The 17,911-nt window shown below is 33.3% G+C and overlaps 2 protein-coding genes across 2 annotated transcripts in view; one reads left to right on the top strand and one right to left on the bottom strand.

Annotated features, from left to right (window-relative positions):
• Positions 1 to 1,159: 1,159 nt before the first annotated feature.
• Positions 1,160 to 6,021, bottom strand: LOC133183468 (optic atrophy 3 protein homolog). The gene is made up of 2 exons (XM_061318428.1): positions 5,885 to 6,021; positions 1,160 to 5,026 (listed from the first exon to the last, which is right to left on the bottom strand). The coding sequence occupies exons 1-2, from the start codon at positions 6,015 to 6,017 to the stop codon at positions 4,521 to 4,523; spliced, it is 639 nt and encodes a 212-aa protein (XP_061174412.1). The 5' UTR covers positions 6,018 to 6,021; the 3' UTR covers positions 1,160 to 4,520.
• Positions 6,022 to 6,480: 459 nt separating this feature from the next.
• Positions 6,481 to 17,911, top strand: part of LOC133182056 (ATP-dependent RNA helicase TDRD9-like) — a 30,786-nt gene continuing 19,355 nt past the window's right edge. Inside the window, exons 1-15 of the mRNA XM_061316765.1 lie at positions 6,481 to 6,714; positions 7,462 to 7,549; positions 7,785 to 7,967; positions 8,483 to 8,704; positions 8,837 to 8,959; positions 9,727 to 9,966; positions 10,479 to 10,582; positions 12,481 to 12,539; positions 12,699 to 12,753; positions 12,982 to 13,066; positions 13,186 to 13,243; positions 13,391 to 13,495; positions 15,989 to 16,086; positions 16,182 to 16,313; positions 16,534 to 16,696. Of these exons, the coding sequence (XP_061172749.1) occupies positions 6,536 to 6,714; positions 7,462 to 7,549; positions 7,785 to 7,967; positions 8,483 to 8,704; positions 8,837 to 8,959; positions 9,727 to 9,966; positions 10,479 to 10,582; positions 12,481 to 12,539; positions 12,699 to 12,753; positions 12,982 to 13,066; positions 13,186 to 13,243; positions 13,391 to 13,495; positions 15,989 to 16,086; positions 16,182 to 16,313; positions 16,534 to 16,696 (1,894 nt within the window). The 5' untranslated portion in view covers positions 6,481 to 6,535. The remainder of the gene's footprint in view (positions 6,715 to 7,461; positions 7,550 to 7,784; positions 7,968 to 8,482; positions 8,705 to 8,836; positions 8,960 to 9,726; positions 9,967 to 10,478; positions 10,583 to 12,480; positions 12,540 to 12,698; positions 12,754 to 12,981; positions 13,067 to 13,185; positions 13,244 to 13,390; positions 13,496 to 15,988; positions 16,087 to 16,181; positions 16,314 to 16,533; positions 16,697 to 17,911) is intronic.

Genomic DNA, 17,911 nt, shown 5'->3' with positions numbered 1-17,911 from the left:
TGTAAATAAATCTAAGAGTGGTCAGTTATTTACTTGCTACTAGGATTTGCCTGCAAAGAAATTAAATTTCAGTTTGTGTGGTAACTATTTATTGTACAGTTTTACAGTACAATATCATGAGCTCATATACATATGATTATATATAAATATGCTAGTAATCAAAACTCTGCCTCTCAAAATTCAAAGCTACAAATTAACTGCTCAGTGTTAACAGACTTCCTTACATATCAGCAATATGAACTACAGTCAAACCTCGTTAGCTCAAATTTGAAGGGACCAAGAAAAAACTTCGAGATTATATCCAGGGTAAAATAGTTAAAGAATAAGTAGTTGGGACTTACAAATCACTTGACATATCCATGGTATTCGAGATATCAGTGTTCAAGATGCCAAAGTTCAACTGTATTTTGAAAAGTAAGGTTATAAAGTTCAAGTGTCACTAGATTGGTAATCCTGGTATTTTACAAAAGGCTTAGTGCCAAGCAATACATATGCAAAATATCAAATCCATACCTCTTACAGTTCTAAGGTTACAAGGTGTGACAGACAGACACCAAGTAATGTGATGTAATCTGCTTTGCAGGTGACACAAACATCAATTGAACGGTATTAATGAGGGATTTTTCCTATTTCCAAATACCTTTCAGGGACCCATAGATTTTCATTTTTCCTCATCAGTGACTACTGGCACAGTGTACATAAGGTCTTGTCAAGGTCATTCTTGAAGGTCATTAAAAAAAGTTGCCAAGATGGGTTATTGTTGAGGGTACTGTTTCATTAATTTCATTTTGTTTTGGTTAAAAAAAAGGAAACTTACTTAAATTTTATCTAACTCAGGAGGAAATATTGCTCACATGTGATCATATTATACATATTGATGGACTCCGGCATACACAGTGGATTGTCTGGATGCTATATACTGAAAACAGATATTTGGAAGTAAATTTCAGGAACTCTTGTCATCCCTAGCTAATTCAGAAAACTCAAGGTTTGCCTTTGTAAAAACCATCCTTGGTAAACATTTGGTTTGTAATGGTACCTGTAGCCTTAATTTGTCACTGTTTTGATTTTGTGCAGCCATTTTCTGAAGTTATACAAGTGTAGAAGAATCAAATGCAATACATGTATCTTGTTTTGCAACTACAATTTTAAACAAATGTTTCATCTACTATTTATTTGCACACATCATAAACAGAATTTTCCAATTATTATGCTTCAACAAACTTTAAGATAGCTAGCATAAAGCATTCACAAAGAGTCTAAGTGATCAACACAAATGTTTGGTATACATATAAAACAAAATATCACATGGAGTACATACTGACGTACTAAAGACTCAATCCTTTTTCTAATTTATTGCATGGTAAAAGGGAGTCATGCCCAAAGAATGACAATATACAAATGCAGTTAACAGAACAATTGTGTTTAAACTTTCCCAATTTAATCAGATACACAAAGTACGACTATCAAAAATAACAAGGTTTACTTTGGCAAATGTCATCTGTGATGATTGTCTCATACAAATTGATGCTCAACGAAATGCTTGAGTTTAACTCATCAGTAAAATTTTATTTTGAATATATCATAGATAGCAAGTGCATATACATGTATAAAATAACGATTTTCCACAAAAGTTTTACATTATAAGGCTTATTCTTGTTGTATATACTTCGAAATTAACCTGCTGTAAAAACAGATTTCTTATAGCTGTGGTTTGGGCTATAAAGACTAGATATTGACCTCAGAAGCTTAGTGGTTAGAACACCTTACTGGTAATATAGGGGTCCTGGGTTTGATTCCCAGTCCAACCATAATTTTTTTCCTTTATTGTTAACATTGATGCCGTTGTTCACCCCTGGACTTGCAGGTGAAAGTACTGAGAGGGGCTAGGAAATCTGGGTTGTGTGTTTTAGAGGGTATGTGATGCCAATTCATGGAAGGAGAAATGGAGTGGTTTGGGCCTTTATGGACCATGGATATTAGCCTCAACTATTCAGTGATTAGAGCACTTGACAAGTAATGCCGGCCACCAGAGTTCAATTCCTGGTCCAGCTATATATTTTTCTTTTCTCGTTATGTCGCAACTCATTCCAAAAATTTAGGGTCAGATGCAGCATCTGAGACATGTCAGGTAGCATATATTTCTAGATGCATTGATTGTCCATACAAGTTTGGTCCATGTAGAACTAATAAATACCTTGATAATGAACCTCCTCTAAAGACATGTAGTCAACTGGTCACTCATGTGATAAACAAGTAACAGGAAAGGAGAAATTGTATGGCTGGACTCGTAATCAAACCCGGGACTCCTGCATCACTAGTAAGGTGCTCTACCGACTGAGCTATCTATGCCAATATCCACAGCCCCAACCATTACATTTCTCCCTCCTTAAATTGTCTTCGCCCTCAAAGACACAACCCAAGTTCTTTTTGCCCCTGGCAAAACTTTTACCTGCAAGTCCAGGGACGGTCAACGGCACCAAATTATGTGACAGGAAAGGAGAAAATGAATGGCTGGACCAGGAATCAAACCCGGGACTCCTTCATCACTAGTTAGGTGTTCTACCGACTGAGCTGTCCAGGCCGATATCCATGGCCCCAACTAATACAAACACAAGCAGTATTTAAAACAAGAGCAGTAGTCAGTGTTTGATTTGGATGGCTGAAATATTGTCTTGTGGTAGAGTTCACTGAGGTATGTTGCATAGTGAACTGATAGAGTTAAAGTTTGTGCAAAAACTTGAGATTCACATGAAGTTGGATAAGGTTAAAGGACTATACAATGTACCCAGTATATGATAAGAGTCAATTTTGGCCCCCAAACATCAACATTTACAAAAGTTATTCAGGTATGTTAGATTTTGTAATTTTGAAAAAAAGAGTTTACATATACATCTTCCATCCTTTTTTTTTCATTTACATTTACTCAATGGCAGTAAATGACATCAAAAATGATGCTATTTTTGCAATCCAATCAAAACAAGACAAAAACTTCATTTTTCTCATTATTTTTCCTGCTGGAAACAGAGAGTGCAGCTTTGAACAAGCAAAATTTATCTGTAAGTAATTAGTCTCTGATAAATACACCTATGATGAAAATATAATGTATGTTCAAGGCAGCCCTTGATATTTTTTGAAAGAAAAATTGCTTGAGAATTAGTATATTATACAAAATATGTCAAAATTGCGCGAAAAGGTGAACTTTATGATGTCATATTTCTAAATTAAGGGCATTTGGATCAAATTGAAAATCATGAATAAATGTCATCTGTATAGCTGTGTAAAATAAAATCTTTACAGAAAATAAAAATGTTCATTTAGGAGGGGGGGGGGGGGGGGCACTTGAGACCCTTATCACTAGGGATGTCAATTTTGTCAATAATTCATATTCGAATATTCAATGAAAGTATTCGAATATATTTGAATATTTGATAAAATAAATAAAATCTGGTTTATTTTAAATATGCATCATCCTACTTTCATAAAAGGTTTAGTGTAGGTTTTCTTATATTGGAAGTAAAATTGTATGAAGACTTTTGTAGGTGTACTATAAGGAATTCCATTTGATATTTGTCAATGTTTGAAATAAATATCTGATTGAAATGTAGAAAAGTTTAATTTTAACAAATGATACACATGATTTTATAGTAGCTCCAACTGAGGAACCAGTCATCTTACCAAAGAAAGGATAGTCGCATACTTTTCAGATTTCAATACGTGTAATTAATTACAATTATCAGCCTGTAAGAGATATGTTTATAATCTTTGATACAATGTTTTTAAAATATAAACAATCATTTCCATAGACAATCTTCCTAGCTAATTAACTAATTTCCTGATAATGAATATAAAATTCAGGATTATGTACAGTCCAAGATAATCAAGGATTTTACACATTTATTCTGAAATTGAGCCCTTTACAATATTAACTACAGACTAGTTTTATCGGACATTCATTCAATGATCAATTAAATTTATTTTGATAAGTATATTCTTCAAGTCATTTAGACATTCGAAGGTTTTCATTTTGTTGTCCTCGATTTTAGATCCGATGGTATTTAACAAATAAAAACTACGAAAGTATGTTTTGTATTATATATATAAAGCATTAATGTATAATTCTTTAATAACTTACTCAAAACTTACAGAATAATTTAGTAGATATATAAGATAAGAAAGTAGCGAAGGAAATCAGGCGATCGAAATTGATCGATAGTAAATTAAACGGGGATGATTCCAGCAATGTTCTTAATCACAGTACTTCTTTTTATGAAATCTGAAAAACACCGAATATTCGAATCTTAAATTCATATTCGAATATCAACTCATCGAATGAATATTCGAATGTTCGAATATTTGTTGACATCCCTACTTATCACCCATAGTTCTTTTTGTAAGTATTACAAGTACATTTATTTCAGTTGCACCTCCTCCCTTCCCCATGGAATACACCTATATCAAAAAACTAAAACCTAATTTAACCAGATGGAAAAAGTAAACTACTTTGTAGCACTAGCAACTCATTGAGTTTTATCTTGTTCTACAGCTATGTCAATATGTTCCGTTTTTGAATTTTTATGTACCGTTAGCTGGATTGTTTTTAAGTTTCGAATTTGTCTGAATACTTCACGTAAATGAGACTCCTGTCTCTCATATATTAATTTTGTGCATGGTTTGGACCATGTCTTGAGGTCACTGATCATGGTCAGAAGATGGTCTCGCTCCCTCTCTGCCTCCCGTAACTGAGCATCATGTCGCTCCGTAATTAACACCAAGTCATCAAGCTGGTTGTTAATGCTTAGGATCTCATTCTCCCTCTGAAGTTTTTCTGCCGCACTACTCTTGGAACTCCTTACATACTCTTGATAAAGCACAACAAAAGCAATTGTAAAAATGAAAATATCATTCATCATGTCCGTGGCTAGAGCTACTGCAGCTTCATCAGTCAGTGGATTTATTTTCACTTTGTGGCCAGCTTGATTATACATCAGCATCAATCTAAGATTGGCTTCAGTTCTGTGATAGACTGAAAAAAAAGATACAATCAAATGAATCAATGCAATTAGTTGACTTATGTAACAAGTTTGACTCCATATCTGGCATGAGCTACTTGCACAAAGCTTGAATTAAAGCTAAATAGTTCAGTTTAATTAAATTATTCAAGATAGCATGAAGAAGATAGCAGACTGCAGTAAGTATTATTATTATGATTTTTTTTTTTTGTTTTTTTTTTTTTGTTTACAATTATCCAGAATTGGCCTCCATCATAATTTAAATCAACGAGTTTCAGTGTTTGGTCATATTTAATCAATTATTTAATTAATCGCCTACATAAACAGTCTCAAAATAATTTGTGCATCTTCTGATGGAGAGTCTGACATTTTGAAAGTGTTTTTGATGTATCATTCAAAGAACAGAAGAATGTAGAAAACTATCACATCACCAGGAATTGGCAACATTTGGTACTCATGCAAAATTTGCATGAAATTTGCACTTTTAAGTTTTACATGTATCAAAATAACTTGATCAAGTTTTTCTGAAAAGTAAGAAAGCCAAACAGCTGATTAGAGCGATCTGGATAAATTATTAATAGAAAAACGGTACCAGATCTATATAATTCGATCAACAAATTACGTCATTTATTACTGTTAGGTTCAATATTTGGGGTATTAAATTAATCTCAGCTGAGATTGGTATTAAATATATAAAATTTAGCGCAAGGTTCAAGCAAAACTGATTATTCTCTAGTAAAAATATTCTTAATTATGTAAAAGAGAAATGTCCCTCATATTTTACAAAGATCTGATAAACATCCTCTCCAACAGTGTCTAATCCTGTATATACTTCTAGCATGTCTATCCCCTACTTCTGTAAAATTCCTTACCTTGCGCTAATGGAATCATTACATGTCTCCGTATAAACGGCTTTTCTTTCATATAACTTGTTACCCTTGTGGCCACAGGTTTACTAACCTGCTTGACAAATAAATATACAAGCTTTATCAGTGGGAACGGCATGTTTATCGTTAACCTTACTTTTGTAAAGGAAATTCGAACTAAGCATCAGATTATTCAAAAGTAAATTGTACTTATAGTTTTCGGTTTATTATTATTTTTTTATTCTTAAATATCGTTTTCCGTTAACTTTTCTCCTATGTGAATTGTCTTAATACTTTTTTGGTCAATAAACCATATTAACGAGAATCTAGGGGAAAAATGTGCGAAACGAAAACTGACGTTTTCCCGCCAAAATGTAACTGCACCTTCTAGCAAAAGATGAGGTAATGGACCGTAATACTAGTATGTTTTATAATTTTATTTCAACAGTTTTAAAAATTTGTACTTAATACAGAATTAAATTAATATCTGTGTTCAATGCTTAAGAAAAGTAATATGATAATCATCATTTTCTTTTCGGAATTTCAACCTCTTTTGAGCTGGATATTAGAACCGACCAAGAACGAAGAATGATTTCGTCGGATACGACTGAAAGAGAAAATTAGAAATATAGGGACCTAGGGCTAAAGTAAATAAACATGACAGACCTTACGCCAGAGTTAGGCTTGGATGCAATTGACGATTGGTTTAAGATAGGAAAAAAATCGGTGCAGGCTCTAAAAACGGTACCGCGAAGTGTCACAGGAGGGAGATATTTTGACACAACAACTCAACGACCACGTGTTGCTGCAACTGAGAACACCTTCCACCTACAGCGGTATTTTTCTCAATCATTATTTTTTAATGTTACACTAAACAGTTTGATCCAATCTATTTATTGCAAATGACATTACCAGAGAGTTTTAGAATTACTAGCTGGTTTGACATAAAGGGTAATTTTGTTTTTGTTAAGTATATTTGGAGAATGAAAGTATACAATTAAATTAAATACAGTTGCTAAACTGAAATTGTTTTAATTGTAAATAGTATCTCACAGTTATCTAAATAACTGCTGCTCTTCTGGGCAAGATGTAGGTCAAGGGAGCTACTTCGAAATTTCTGGGGGTTATAACATTGTTTACACTTGTAACAAATGAATGATTTGGACAATCTGTATGTCAAATTAAAAATATATCAAAATGTAGTGCTGTTGTTGCACTTAGATAGTTTGTTGACTGAAGAGTTTACCCCTTTATATATACTGCTTCGCAGTTTATAAAGTGTAAACTGCCCCAAGCCAGTTTATACCATATAAATTGGGTAGCTATTAAATTCATCCCTTAAGTGAATGTGATAATTTTGTGACTTAGTATTACATATTTTATATTGATCTGTTGACTCATGCACAGTTCAAACAAATTTATTGGTGATAAACACTTTTAATTAATAATAATCCCATCAGGCATGGTAGTAAAACAAACTATTGAATGAATTTAACTTGGAGGTTCTCAGTTTTACTTTTTCTTTTTTTTTTTTTTTTTTTTTTACAGTTTTACAGTTTTAATTTTGGAATTTGCTTTTGCAGGAGGACACCAGCTGTTTCTCAAACAGCCTATGCAGAGGCGTATCGACAACAAGAAGAGGAAGAATTAATGGGTTACACACATCCACATGTATGATATTAAATAGATACTATATATACAAGAATGAATTTATAATGTTGACGGAGATTGTTGAGAGCAAGCACCTTTAACTAACTTGTCACATAAGAGAACACATTAATTTCAATACTCATCAGTGTGATTGAGTTGAGCATTATGTCCTATGTACACATTGTTTTCAAAAGAAATCACTGGAAATGCACCAAATAGGAAAAAGAATTCAAACTTTTGATTTTTTTCATTTCAGCAACAAAATCGAACTGCAGCAATAAATAATGATTTGGAACATTTGGATTTGGACAGCATTGCCACATCTACAGTGGCAATACCACATGACCTTGTACCCTCCAATGCTATGGATGTCTATAAGAATTATGATTTTGAACACAAATATGAGAGCAATTTGCCAATTGCTGATCACAAAGATGAGGTATTTTTTTTTAAATGCTAATCATACTAGAATTTTGATTTGATTTTAGTGAAACTTGGAAAAAGGTTATAAAAAAGCTGGATAAAACTAAGGAAAAAGAGTTACTTTCAAGTTCAGTTGCTACTTTTTACTTTATAAGAAGTACAAACCAGTAAAGCTACAGTCTGTTAAGGGTATTTATGGTTTATTTAATATTTATTTTTTATACTTTGAATGACACAAGTATTGATATCAGTGCTGGGCGAGATTCACAACAATGTTTCCCAGACCTACTTGTAATGTTAATCAGAACAAAATGCTTTAACGGACAGCAAAGTTTTATAATTATATTCACTTCTTGTATTGTGAAATTTGTATGACTCCTATCGTAGGCTTAAGTTAAATCATATTATATCCATCTTTAGGGAGGAGGTGCAATATATGTTAATATGTTAAAAAAAATAAAATTAGAAGAAAACAACTGAACATAGTAGTTCATGGACATCTTAAATATATAATGATGTGTTTTATAATAGGTAATTGGCACAATTGAAAGCAATCAGGTCACCATTGTACAAGGAGCCACGGGATCAGGAAAGACAACTCAGGTACCCCAGTACATCCTGGACCACTATGCAAAGTCAGGACGCTACTGTAACATTATTGTCACTCAGCCAAGAAGGATTGCAGCCATTAGTATCGCCAGGAGAGTATGCTCTGAAAGAAAATGGCAGTTAGGAACAGTCTGTGGTTATCAGGTAAAAAAAAAATCTCAAAAAACATTCTACAATAGAGTTGATTGATTGTTTATCTTAAAGAGTTCCTGCATATTGCTAATATGCATGAACTTCAAGTTTTCTATATAACCTTATAAATTATGAAATTTTAAGGTTGGGATGGACAAACAAGCTTCAGAAGACACACGGATTCTGTATGTCACAACTGGTGTGCTTTTGAGAAAACTGGTTAGCAAGAAAAACATGCTGGAGTACACCCATGTTGTACTGGACGAGGTGAGATTCTTTTAAAAATATAATTGTCATCAATCATCCCATGTTGTACTGGATGAGGTGATATTCCTAAATATTAAAAAGGGCTCACAAGTTATCCCATGCTGGAGAAGAATGACAACAAATAAACATTAAAAAGTAAAAATTAAAATACATGATTAAAACTATAATGATTTATTAAATGTACATTATAGTTAAGTTACAGTGTATCATATTTTTTTTTTAACACCACGTTCAAAGTGAAAACAGGGAAAATATATCTAGAGACATCCAATAATCCAAGTAGCCAAAAATTTGAAATGATCAGAATTAGGGCTGTCACGGTTCCCCTAAATAACTGAAAACCATGGTCCAAATTGTTCAGTTTTGGTTTCATTTTTCCAGAGTTTGGTTTGGGTCTGGTTTGTATATTAGAGTCTGATTTATACCCCCAAAAAAGGCATCAAAGCAAAAACAGTGATAAATACATCCCAATTGAAGTCTACTTCATCTATGACAACACTGAAAGGATGGGATAATAGAAATGAGTAAGAGTAGTCATGTCATTGCTAATAGTTGGCCTAGTAGTCCTAAACACAAATGTCTATATGTTAACATGGTTAAGCAGCTGTTAAGACTTTCGTAATAAAAGTTTAAGTTTAATTTTATTAAACCAAAACCAAAAACTTACTGAACATACCAGACCTAAAAAAATGTTGGAACCATGACAACCCTAGTCAGAATGGTATTTTATTATAACAGCGTAATTATCAGATTTTTAACTTGGTCAGGTTCATGAGCGTGATCAGGACACAGATTTCTCTCTGCTGATTGTCCGGAAGCTCCTCAGGACAAACTCCCGTCATGTCAAGGTGGTACTCATGTCAGCCACATTTGATTGTGACTTATTCGCTCAGTATTTTGCCCTACCGGTGAGAGATCAGCTAGAGCCTGCCCCTGTTGTGACTGTAGATGAAACCCCTCACACAGTCTCTGAGTATTATGTTGAGGACTTTCAAGGACTGGGTCAGGTTAGAATATTAGTATCTCAGCTTTCAATGTTGGATAGACTGGGTGATAGTTGTGGATAGCATTTGATTTGCATTACCTTAGAAGATGCATTTTTAGTTCTAGTAAGGTGAGGGTTTAAAGAGCCAATGCTAAGGTTACTTGTGCTGTGTTTATATAATTTTTTCGGAATGTGTGTCATATCTAAAGAATAAAGATTTTTACAATCCAAAGTATGTTAAGATAGCTCCATTTTTTTTTTTTTTTTTTTTTTTTTTTTTTTTCTTCATATTTTCCCAATATTTCTTTGTATGATAACTCAATAGCACACTACTTAGCCTAGGTTAGCTGATGCACTTTGAACCTCCACATACTTGTACTTTGATTTTCTACCTTTGCTAGTTGTTAGAACAGTGTTACTAGTTAGGCTTCTTGTTGATATTTCTGTTAATTTTTATGATATTCATATTGAAGTAGATTTACATGCTCTGTATTCATGGTAAAGTTTACATTACAATGTTGATATAATTAATAGATTCCTCCATTAGATCCATATGATGCTACAATATCAAAGGAAGCCTATGCACTGGCAGCTCGCTTGATTGAAGAATTTGACAAAATGGAAATTATGGTACAAGGGTATGTCAGTTGGTTTGTAGCTCACCTGAACTGAAAGCTCAAGTGAGCTTTTCTGATCACCCGTTGTCCGTCGTCCGTCCGTCCGTCCGTCTGTCCGTCCATCCGTCTGTAAACTTTTCACATTTTCAACTTCTTCTCAAGAACCACTGGGCCAATTTTAACCAAACTTGGTACAAAGCATCCATGGGTAAAGGGGAGTTTAAATTGTTAAAATGAAGGGCCAAGTCCCCTTCAAAGGGGAGATAATCAAGAAAAGACAAAAATTGGATGGAGTCTTTAAAAAATCTTCTTCTCAAGAACCACTGGGCCAGAAAAGCTGAAACTTATGTGGAAGCATCCTGGGGTAGTGTAGATTCTAAATTGTTCAAATCATGACCCCCGGGGGTAGGGCAGGGCCACAATAGGGAATCCAATTTTTACATTGAAATATGTTGTAAAAATCTTTAAAAATCTTCTTCTCAAGAACCACTAGGCCAGAAAAGCTGAAACTTATGTGGAAGCATCGTTGGGTAGTGTAGATTCTAAATTGTTCAAATCATGACCCCCGGGGGTAGGGCGGGGCCACAATAGGGAATGCAAGTTTTACATTGAAATATGTAGCAAATATCTTTAAAAATCTTCTTCTCAAGAAGCACTAGGCCAGAAAAGCTGAAACTTATGTGGAAGCATCCTGGGATAGTGTAGATTCTAAATTATTCAAATCATGACCCCCGAGGGTAGGGCGGGGCCACAATAGGGAATCCAATTTTTACATGGAAATATGTAGTAAAAATCTTTAAAAATCTTCTTCTCAAGAACCACTAGGCCAGAAAAACTGAAACGTATGTGGAAGCATCCTGGGATAGTGTAGATTCTAAATTGTTCAAATCATGACCCCCCGGGGTAGGGCGGGGCCACAATAGGGAATTAAAGTTTTACATTGAAATATGTAGAAAATATCTTTAAAAATCTTCTTCTCAAGAACCACTAGGCCAGAAAAGCTGAAACTTATGTGGAAGCATCCTGGGATAGTGTAGATTCTAAATTGTTCAAATCATGACCCCCGGGGGTAGGGCGGGGCCACAATAGGGAATCCAAGTTTTACATTGAAATGTGTTGTAAAAATCTTTAAAAATCTTCAAGAACCACTAGGCCAGAAAAGCTGAAACTTATGTGGAAGCATCCTGGGGTAGTGTAGATTCTAAATTATTCAAATCATGACCCCCGGGGGTAGGGCGGTGCCACAATAGAGAATTCAAGTTTTACATTGAAATATGTTGTAAAAATCTTTAAAAATCTTCTTCTCAAGAAGCACTAGGCCAGAAAAGCTGAAACTTATGTGGAAGCATCCTAGGGTAGTGTAGGTTCTAAATTGTTCAAATCTTGACCGCCGGGGGTGGGCACAATACGGAATCCAAGTTTTACATTGAAATATATAGGAAAAATCTTCTTCTCAAGAACCACTGGGCCAGAAAAGCTGAAACTTATGTGGAAGCATCCTGGAGTAGTGTAGATTTTAAATTGTTCATATCATGACCCGGGGGGGGGGGGGGGGGGGGGGGGGCTGGGCCACAATAGGTATTACAAGGTAGGAAATTAGGTGAAGAACAGAAGGGCCAAAGTTACTCAGGTGAGTGTTGTGGCCCATGGGCCTCTTGTTCTTTTTTGTGTGTATTGTTTTATGTAGTTTCTTTATACATGTATATACAATAAAATTCTCTAGAATATACTTTAGAGTTTGTAAAGAACTCTTTTATAGTGCTCTTGATTCTTCCTAAAATTGGTAAAATTTACAAAAACCAAAATTTCAATTTGGATGCTTCATGAAGAAATTAATATTTAATAGATTACCACTATCCTTGCTGATTTATTGATAATATATGTGTATTTATAATATCACAATTTGATGTTTGTTGTAGAAAATTTGAGGAAAGGAATTACGCCAAGTACCGAGGGACTGTGCTTGTGTTTCTTCCCGGTAAGTCAGACTTTTGATGTTAACATTTAGAAATGTGCACTGAAACCTGTTTTACAATTGTTCTATTTATTATTATTTATAAGTTATATAAGTTTATTTATTATAAGTTTAAGCACAATTATAAGGTTATGTGAAATACCTGGTTTCTTCTTTGTTAAGGTATGGTGGAGATTGATGATATGCATGACTATCTGATGCCTTTGGCAAGGAACAAGTGAGTTATACTGATATTGTCTTGAAATAAGTACATCTCCTCATGAAAAGAAAAAGCTGAAAAGATTTGGAAAAAAAAACATATATAACTACACTACATGTATATGGCTTCTTGTAAGTATGGTTTTTGCCTTCAGTTCTGATAAATTTTTATAGCCTATTAAATTCACACTTACATTGTGCAGTTATAGTAAGCTTTGATTAATTAAAAAAAATTGACTCATTTTAGTTTGAAGATTATTCCTTTACATTCCACAATTACTGTAGAAGAGCAGACTAGGGTCTTTGATATGCCAGAAAATGGTCAAAGAAAGGTTGGAATATGTACATTACAAAATTGATTTTATTGCATTTCAGAAGAGTTTCAGATTAGTATAGTGTAATAAGTGAGTAGTCTTGAGAGAAATAAGGATATTGTATTATTTTATCGTAGGTTATCCTATCTACAAACATTGCTGAAAGTTCAATAACAGTTCCCGATATTAGATATGGTGAGTATAAGTAGTGCAGCAACATTTTTTTCATATTGAAGACAAATTTTATAACATCAGATGTCTGTAGTTAATTACTTCAGGCTTTTACTTTTTACTTTCAGTTTCTTACACTTTAACCATTTTCTTGTAATGTTCTGTTTACAGTGATAGATTTCTGTTTGACAAAGAATTTAATCAGTGACCCTGACACAAACTACACTAGCCTGCAGGTGGAATGGGCCTCTAAAGCCAACTGTATCCAGAGAAAAGGTAACACAAAAAATATATCAGGCCAAAATAAAAAATACCTTTGTTTCAACTAACGCGACCGACCCTCTTAAGTCGTGTCAACTGAAAAGTTTTTTCAATAATATTATTCAAATATGTTTTTTTTTTAATCATTCATCAACTTTATAAAATACAATTTCATCAAAATCCATTTTTATGAACGGCGGCTTTTGTTCTCTGATTTTACGCCCACAACGTGGTCACAGGTTAGTTCGTGTTATAAAACAACGGCGATGTATCAATCTTATTATATATCTTTAACTTATTAGAATCCTACGTTCTTGAAAGATTTTGTAAATTAAATGTACCATGACTCGGGAGTGTTTCAATGGTATTTACTAATGTATCTTCTAAAATTAACGTACATAGTAAGCATGGCAAAGCTTGCCTCATGTGCAGATGATGGGCCCACCTTGTGTATACATATCAATAAATATCACTGCATTTCATTTGTTTTGATCTAATAAACAGTCATGTATAGTCCTATTGTGAAGATAATTGGAACAAATTTATATTAAAGAATTAGCATAACCTACCTAATGCTTTACCAATTCTATTTTGAGGAGTTCAATGTCACAGTAAAAATACAGCTTTAAAATGAAGAAACATTTAAAAGTTAATGTTTGAGACAAAGATTCCTTGTAACACAAGGGTATGTCCTGGCCCTAACCAGGATAATTTGGACAAGTTCAAGGTCACAGTTTACAGAAGTGTAAAAAATTTTCTTTGGCGATTAAAGTGCAGAAGCATTAGAAGATTATAAAGCACTTAGGTTGTTTGTGTTAAGAGTTTGTAAAATAACCCTGCATCATTGTCATTTAGATGAGTTTGAAGTGTAAAATTATTCTCTAAAAACATAATTTTGAAATAGAAACCTTTAGAAATGTAAATTCCTGTCTATGCCATAATTTATAATAGAAAAACTTAAGATCATACTTGATTATTATAGGATATGCAGTGACCGCAAACATAGGCCATTTAGATAAGATCACAGGGTTCAGAAGTTTCAGAATTTGAGAGTCTCAGAAATGTTAATTCTAAAAGAATATCAAAATTTCAGAAATTTTAAAAGGCAAACTCTGTATGGGACGAGCAGGGGAGGTATACCTTTCTTAAGTTGTCGCACACTGGGTGTTAATCCCATTAGGACAGTGCTACCGTATATACTAGCCTATAAGTCGGTCCGCCTATAAGTCGGTTGTGTTTTTTGAGGTTATTTTGGAGGTATTTGCCATTGACCCACCTATAAGTCGGTACAACTTTTTGCCAAGATTGGTGGACAATTTCAAATCAATGCTCTAATGTTTTAACATGTGTTTCAAATAATATTTTGAGAAATTACGCCGATATTTTATCTCTCTTTTGTCTTCTCTTATACATTTCATGTTAATACTCTAATGTATTTACCTGTGTTCAAATAATATGTTAGGATATGACATCGGTAATTAGTATTTTTATTTTTCAACAAACCAAACCACTACCATTTTAGTTTTCTTTTTTATACTGTTTTGTTTAAGCGTTAAATTCCTTGTCTTGTATATTTTATACACCTATCTCGATCATAGGCGGATCTCGGTCTCTTTGGCATGGTGAAGAACTATGTAACGAGGCTAGTAACATTTTGATGATATTTAATTAGGAGGTGCTCAATGTCCAAGCCATATCTATAGTTTTTAATAACGCTATGTTTGATCTTTTATTAGCAATTATTGTCTCTTAATTACCTGTATCCCTTACCTGACACCGTGTTTATTTAGTGGCACGCGCCCCGAGAAAATCGTGTACTACACATGGGAAGCATTTTCATAAACAATCGAGTTTTAATAGCCCCAGAATAATATTCTGAATTATTTTTTAATAATATTATTTCTGTTGTCAAAAACATTGCAGACGGTACATATAATTATACATTAATGCAGAACGTACATGTATTACCGGTATATCGGGTTCGCAATTCAATTTTACCGACAAACGATTGATTTACAGTAAGTCATGAGTTAATTAAAGAAATATTTTTGTTTATAATTAATCAAATAAATAACATAACTTAAGATCAAAATAAAATCATTAAAACGTGTAAATACTTGCACTTTATATATAATCTTAGAATACATAAATAAATTAATACGTCCAGACATTTCTCAACGATAATCATCGAAGTTACATGTATGTTAAAAATACTACATTTCGTCGTCTAGAAAAATACCAAGCTTTTGATGACTCGCCTATAAGTCGGACATAGAGTTTTGGACCAAAAATTAACTCCAAAAAAACCGACTTATAGGCGAGTATATACGGTAGTTCTGTTTATATGAAATAAAGCCTACAGTGGATATACTGGGACTTTTTTTGCCCCCAAAAATTCAGACTATTCTCTAAAGATCTTTTTTTAGTTAGTGTTTCTATGGAAATCAGCCCAGTTGTAATTTTTATGAGTTTTTCATTGTACGTCTAAATAAATGCATTGGATTGCAGGTCGAGCTGGTCGTGTGTCAAATGGGCGTGTCTACCGTATGGTGACTAGAAACTTTTATGAATCATTCATTCCTAGTTATGGAATTCCAGAGATGCAGGTATTATAGAAATTAGATAAATGTTTCATTTCTGAGATACATGTAGAATATTAAGTACTTTAATTATGTTTAATATTTTTGCTCTTTGATTTTAGCGATGTCCACTAGAGAAGCTTGTGCTACAAGCCAAAGTTTTCAACATGGGAGAACCTAAAGCACTGTTAGCCCTGGCTCTAGAGCCCCCTAATCTGGATGATATTGAGAAAACTATCTTACTGCTGAAAGAGGTTTGTTTGAATTATTGATTGTATGGTATATGTACTTTGATACAAATTAACAATTCTTTGATATTCACTTATTAAGATACAGCAATCATTAGTATGAGATACAGTTCTGTTTTGCTATATATATATATATATATATATATATATATATATATATATATATATATATATATATATATATATATATATATATATATATATATATATATATATATATTAACAGGTTGGTGCCTTATCTACCCCTGCTACTGGGGAGGGAAATCGTCATGATGGTCAGTTGACGTTTATTGGTCATGTGTTGGCAGACCTTCCGGTGGACATCAAGATCGGGAAGTTACTCATCTATGGACATGTATTTGGAGTGCTGGAGGAATGCCTTATTATTGGTAATACTTAAACCTGCTTGGGATATGTATCATGATTGTAAAATGTATAATTGCATTGTGTGTCTTTTCAATAATGTTGAATAATTGAGTGGCAATACAGAGTCTACTTGGAGTTAAACAGAGAGTTAACTAAGCAAATGAAAATATTGTAACGACAAAAGTCTGTTTTCTTTAAGGTTCTTTATTTTAAATTTTATTAAATTATCAAATTGACAATGAGCTACAAACGAAAATAATACATGCTCACTTTACCAATAGAACACAAAAATACAAATAAAAGAAGAATTCATCAGTATGTACATTCAAATTAAATCAAACAAACATACCCCAAAATACATGTATGTCGGTGCCACACCTAGTCATTTTTAATTATTACTGCGTGTGTGGTCCTCAGACAAAGAAGATACCGGTACTTATTATCTCATGTTAAAAGTTATAATATTTGGGATGTTTCAGATTTCATAAAACATGAGAATAACACATTCTTACCATAGAAAAATAACACGCGTCGCTCTCCAACAGGTACACATTCAGTTATGTCAAAGGGCGTCAGCACAGTGAATGTCTATACGTATACTTGTTAAACAGTTTATTTCTTAAAGATTTACTTGTCAAATAATAATTGGATAAATTTAAATCACTGCACTGAGAAGCAACTGAATAAATAGTTTTCATTAACATAATCTCTAAATAAAATGAAATACCTGGCACAAGGACAGAAACTATAAATAGCAGAAATCAGGTTAAAAGGTACAAAGTGCATTTCACGTTATTTACAGAACAGTTTGAACCGTTGCAATATATTTGTGTGTACAGTAAAATTTGTATAATACAGACACAACTGGTTCCAAAGAAATTGAATGAATTAGACAACATTCCAGATTAGACAACATTTTAAACTATTGAATTTACTGAAAGGGACTGGAAATTTTTGAACAGAATAGGGAAGATTTTAGAATACACAACATCTGGATAAGACAAGATTTACTTTATACTTTTAATATTGTAAGCTCCCCACGGATGGCCTTTCATAAATGGGGGTTACAAAATATAACATTACACTGTACACACACAAGTACGGTGGTACTTCAGTCTTGGTTAACTTCAGTATTGTAAACAGAACGAGAGTTTCTCAAAGGTAACAATAATAATTTATTTATAAGCACATTTCAGCAATAACAACATCAGGTAGGCCTATAAAACATGAGTTTGGTC

This window comes from Saccostrea echinata, unplaced genomic scaffold (genome assembly GCF_033153115.1).
Source record: "Saccostrea echinata isolate AGI-Se365-2 ecotype Australia unplaced genomic scaffold, CSIRO_AGI_Sech_v1 ptg000009l, whole genome shotgun sequence".
In the NCBI taxonomy this organism is placed as follows: Eukaryota; Metazoa; Mollusca; class Bivalvia; order Ostreida; family Ostreidae; genus Saccostrea; species Saccostrea echinata.
The sequence above is the reverse complement of the archived record's forward strand: the minus strand, read 5'-3'. Positions and strand labels throughout refer to the sequence as shown.